At 41.0% G+C, this 5,426-nt stretch overlaps 1 protein-coding gene across 1 annotated transcript; it reads right to left on the bottom strand.

Moving 5' to 3' along the window:
• Positions 1–1,731: 1,731 nt before the first annotated feature.
• On the bottom strand, positions 1,732–4,249 carry LOC115144229 (parvalbumin beta 2-like). The gene is made up of 5 exons (XM_029685096.2): positions 4,142–4,249; positions 3,298–3,361; positions 2,665–2,797; positions 2,285–2,394; positions 1,732–2,141 (listed from the first exon to the last, which is right to left on the bottom strand). The coding sequence occupies exons 2-5, from the start codon at positions 3,353–3,355 to the stop codon at positions 2,116–2,118; spliced, it is 327 nt and encodes a 108-aa protein (XP_029540956.1). The 5' UTR covers positions 3,356–3,361; positions 4,142–4,249; the 3' UTR covers positions 1,732–2,115.
• Positions 4,250–5,426: the final 1,177 nt, after the last annotated feature.

Below are 5,426 nucleotides of genomic sequence, written 5' to 3'. Positions count from 1 at the left end.
CAAACATTCCATAACTGCAGCCTTGGCTTTATAACTGTTCCAAAAACACCCTCCAGGTGGCAGTATATACCCTTTCAGTTTGTTTACCAACATAGAAGTAGTAGAAAAAGATAATTGACTGTTTCAAAATGGAGATGGTCCTAATAGCGCTGCCCATGCTCTCACAGATGCCATAACGGAACAGATTTAGAACATGTTCCACTGCCCAGAGGTTGCTGACGAATGCCAGATCTTGCAACATCTGGATAGGTATTTTACATATCAGCTAACCACATCATATGTTATAGCAATCCCGATGGCACAGCCGATGACGTTGCACACAACCATCGGTTGATGCATGCAACGTTAGAGCTGGGGGAACACGACCACAATGTTGCATCCTCTAACTATGTCTATGGCACAGGCAAAGATGATAGAAAAAGTGTTACATTACATAGGCTGTTTTTCTGGTTAGTACATGGAAGAAATAGACCAGAACTGTGACCAATTTATTCAATGGTAAAAGGCCTTTTTGCATCATCTTTATAATCCACCGTCTTTGGCACATGTACGGAGAGCCTAGTAATTACATCTGCCTGTATGAAATTGTTGCAGACGGTTTAAACATTTTTTTTGGGCAAAGATAGCGTCTGGAAAGTTATGTTTTGCATGCGTTTATGGACATTTCATTTGCAATCCCACCTGTAGAGTGGCTATCAGGAACTTTTGACTAGGTTAGAATTGACCTCTCGAGGAGATTGGCTTAGTTTATGGACATTGGATTGAATCTTTCTCCTGCAACTGATTAGTCTGGCTGACACCTAACTCAAAGTCCTCCTGACTTCAGTTGTCGATACGATACATTGATAATTAAGGGGGCTGTGCTTTTACAGGTTGGTTCTCCTCTGGACTTTCACACTCATGCAGCCACAGGCACAGCCCCACCCAACCCCAGAGTGCCGCCCCCTTCCATTACTACTGTTGGATTTTCAAATCCAAACAACAAGAGGTCTCAAACACACCAGAAGAAAAATACATTTGAGAGAACTAATCAATGCTTTTGCTCAATTTCTGAGTGAATATTGCATTAATAAACAGCCTCCTGTCCAGACAAGTAAGTCACAGCTCTTCCTGTGTGGTCACTTGGGTCGTGTCAGCCAGGCTGGCAAATGATTACAACTGCCATGGAATTATTACTGATGAACAAGAGGAGGGGAAAAAAATGTTCTTGCCAAAACTCATGAATGGCAGCCGTGGATCGAAGGACGGTGGGGTTTGTGCACAGGTGCCGCTGTAAAATGTGAATTTCCAATCCCACCTGTGCTAGAGTGACGCTCTCTATCGGCTATCAGGAACCTTTAACCAGGTTAACCACTAGGTTACAGGGAAGATCTATTCTGTCTTAGTGACTCAGAAATATACATGGCTGGAGGTGTAACCACTTAATGTTAGTTACTATATGACACATGACTGTTCCAGTTCTCAAAAGAAAATCAATGGACAACCATTGATCTCTCATCTCCTTATCTTTGTTACTATGTGTTGATATGTTTGATGATAAATAGCTGCTATTTATCATGTAAGAGGATGCTTAACAATATACCCTCTTCGCACCATCCTACTGACCCGAACTGTGCTGGTTTATTCAAGTGGGTCAGGTGATGACAAAATTCCCCTCTAGTTTAAATAGATACTCTCATGTGGAGTGGTACTGAACATGAAAGCAAACTGTAAAGAAAAGATGAGACACCCTAATTGAAAAAGAATGTTTATTCTTTTCTATATATCGTCTGACGTCCATTTCCCAAAAAGTGCATCATTGATAGGACACTAAAGCAAAACTCAAATGAATGAGGACAGGGGAGAGACACAGCCACGCTACATTTACATTCATAGTGGACAGAAAGATGCACTATGGGTAGACAGTCACAGGCTGTGTCTGATATGACCCCCTGTTCCCAATATAGTGCACTACTTTTGCCCATCAGCTCTGGGAAAAGGTATTGCATTATGCCTGGGAAAGGGTGTCATTTCAGACACAGTAACAGTCACGTGTATAAAAGTGTTAAGATGAAAAGGGGGATGTCTTGGGTCAAGTTGTTCCTTCAGATCAAGAGGTGTTGGTCAGGTCTTCATTTATCCCTTGATCATTGCAGCGAACTCTGCAAAAGTGAACACACCATTTTTTGTATTAATAATATGAATGGTTCAATAATTTATTACTCAACATTTCATTTTCAATTTCAACTGAGATTGCGAAGACTTGAAATAACATTCCCAAATTCCAAAAAGGAATAATCCTCACCATCAACTCCAATCATGCCATCACCATCTTTGTCCCCGTCAGCCAGGAAAGCCTTGGTCTCAGCGTCAGTCAGAGCTCTGGCAGAGGCAGAGAAGTTCTGCAGGAACAGCCTGGATGGATACAGAACAAACAGGCAATAAGCAAAGACTGTAACCACAGACTATGCTGATGCTTTCCTGCTCTACTCATATTTTGGGGGAGGGGACTCTATTTTGCTGAGACAGAAATAGGCACCCCGTTCTCTACAGAGGGGTAGGTTTAAAGTGACGGTTTTTGCCCCCACACTTAACAATCAGTCAAGCCCTATAAAGGGAACATTCAATTTAAGAAACATGATCAAAGGTGTTATATGAAGAGTGTAATATCAGAGGGGTCCTTACTTGAGCTCCTCCTCCTCAATGAAGCCACTCTTGTCCTGGTCAATGACGTAGAAGGCCTTCTTTACATCATCGTTGGACTTGCCGGCCAGGCCAACCTTGGCGAAGAAAGCCTTGTGGTTGAAGGAGTCAGCAGCTGTGGGGAGATCAGTTATCCATTAAAATGCTGTCAGAGGATTTCACAGTTACAAATATACTTAACAATACTGCTGTGCCAGGACTGTGCCAGGGCTGTGCCAGGGCTGTGCCAGGACTGTGCCAGGGCTGTGCCAGGGCTGTGCCAGGGCTGTGCCCGGGCTGTGCCAGGACTGTGCCAGGGCTGTGCCAGGGCTGTGCCCGGGCTGTGCCAGGACTGTGCCAGGGCTCTGCCAGGGCTGTGCCAGGGCTGTGCCCGCTTGCCCATGGCTAGTCTCGTGGTTGAGCTGCTGCCCCCAGACTGGACCACACTCTCCTGGAGGCAACGGTTCAATATTCTGGTCTATCCACTCTTTTCTGTGCTATATCCCTCTCATCTCTCTCCTCAACGACCACAAAAATGAAAGAAGCCTGCTATATACAATCTTGCCCACAAACACAGAGATCCTACAATAGGGAGAGAGAGTAGAAAATGAACTGAGGCATCTATAAGAGGTTTACCTGTGCAAGCAGCAAGGGCTGCAGCAACATCAGCATCGTTAAGACCGGCGAAGGACATGTTTAGCTGGGGAGACAGCAGAGAAGATCAGTTACAGCGAAGCAAATGTTTTTCTGTTCATCACCTGCTTCTGTACAGCAACCGCAAAGACTGATTTCATTATGCTGAGTCTCTGTCCTTTATCAGAGTTGGATATTTGGAAGATTGAACCACCCTAAATTAAACCATTGCATTTCCTAATAATATAAATGGTAATAACATAGTTGTTGTAGTTAACATAGTTATTGTGCTGTTATTAACATCTGAAAAACAAGTTCTATTATTTTGTTTAGTTTTAGTTATTTGAGTTATTTTGGTTTATTTTGGGTAGTTTTGGATCTTTATATTAGAGTTGGTTATTTTGGTTAGTGTTGGTTCTTTTGGTTAGTTTGAGTTAGTTTTGATTATTTTGCTCAGTTTTGGTTATTTTGATTAGTTTTAGTTAGTTTTGGATCTTTTGGTTAGTTTTGGTTATTTTGGTTAATGTTAGTTATTTTGCTTAGTTTTTGATCTTTTGGTTAGGATAGGTTCACACAACAGAGAGCATCAGGATGGACAGTCCTCTATTCCAAAACCTGGATTTGCAGGCAGTGAATGATATATCATCCCAATGATGTAGCCTAGTCATTCCATTTGGTTCCTTGATTATTCCAAAGGCAAAAAAACGTGTCCTGCGTTTCTTTAATTGAGATGCTTCCATCATGTTCCGTTCCATAGCAAGGTGTAGTAAAGCCGAAGGGTTGAAGATACATGCAAGATGTTGTCGACCTGACAAGACGAAGATTCATCCCTCTGCAACAGACTCACCTCAGGTTTGGCTTTAACGCTTGAGTGGATTCGCAAAGATGATTCTGCCAACTGGTGTAAGCCCCCCTGCCCAAGCCCTCGACCTTATATACCCTACTCACCCGAAATATGAGGCAAAATGTAATAGACACCGCATGCAAAGCAGTTGGTTGAAAATGTGTCCAGTAGTCAGTGTCCTTTCTATTTATATCTACATACATGAAGATGCTTAAATGGTACTTGTTTGCAAAAGTGCTTAATATTAAATCGGGCTAATAATATACTCTGGTATAGATGACATAGATTTGCCGCTGATGCAGATTTATACTGTGTGAAAATCCATACTGATGACAATATTAGGTCAATTAGATTTGTAGTTATTGAAAACTTGACTTTATACGCAGATGTTTCTGCATCTTTTGTTGGCTTCGACTTTCATATATATACATATATACACATGTTTTGATTTCAAATCAAATTGTATTTGTCACATGCGTCGTAACAGTTGTAGACTAACAGTGAAATACTTATTTGGGCATTTATTTATGTTTTACGGTCTGTTTTACAAAATCCATCAATAGCTATCAAGTTTAACAGTTCATAGGCCTAATTTACGACTGAGTTGCTCCGTCTCAATGCGTAATTGGCACGCGCAAAATGTCTGGAATGAGTTGTTGTGCATGTATCTGTCTAACAAAAGTAGAGCCCATGATTTATGGCCATATGTGTAAGGTGCTGTATTACGCTGCGGAAGAAAACAAACACTTGAATTACTTGAAAGACTAATTATAATAGGGCTGACGTGTCTTCATGTTAAATCATTTAAAAACATTGAAAGCGTTTTTGTTTTGTTATTGAAAAAGCTAAACACCATTTAAACCTCTTAAGGGTGGCCCCTTTTTGAAAATGTTCGCCTATAATGACATGCCCAAATCTAACTGCCTGTAGCTCAGGCCCTGAAGCAAGGATATGCATTTTCTTGGTACCATTTGAAAGGAAACACTTTTAGGTTTGTGGAAATGTGAAATTAATGTAGGAGAATATAACACATTCGATCTGGTAAAAGATAATACAATGAAAAAAACAACCCTTTTTTATATATTTTTTGTTACCATCATCTTTGAAATGTATTATTCCAGCCCAGGTGCAATTTAGACTTTGGCCACTAGATGGTAGCAGTGTATGTGCAAAGTTTTAGACTGAATCAATGAACTGTTGCATTTCTGTTCAAAATTTTTGTATCAAGACTGCCCAAATGTGCCTAATTTGTTTATTAATAACTTTTCATCCTCAAAACTGTGCACTC

This window comes from Oncorhynchus nerka, linkage group LG16 (assembly GCF_034236695.1).
Source record: "Oncorhynchus nerka isolate Pitt River linkage group LG16, Oner_Uvic_2.0, whole genome shotgun sequence".
Taxonomy (NCBI): domain Eukaryota; kingdom Metazoa; phylum Chordata; class Actinopteri; order Salmoniformes; family Salmonidae; genus Oncorhynchus; species Oncorhynchus nerka.
This window is presented reverse-complemented; position numbering and strand designations above follow the sequence as displayed.

What these genes read in the sequence shown, in the direction of transcription:
- LOC115144229 (XM_029685096.2), bottom strand. Translation starts at nt 3,355, where the DNA reads ATGTCCTTCGCCGGTCTTAACGATGCTGATGTTGCTGCAGCCCTTGCT. An exon ending in AGCCCTTGCTGCTTGCACAG is followed by an intron (nt 2,798 to 3,297) that starts GTAAACCTCTTA and finishes ATCTCCCCACAG; the next exon opens with CTGCTGACTCCTTCAACCAC. An exon ending in ATTGAGGAGGAGGAGCTCAA is followed by an intron (nt 2,395 to 2,664) that starts GTAAGGACCCCT and finishes GTATCCATCCAG; the next exon opens with GCTGTTCCTGCAGAACTTCT.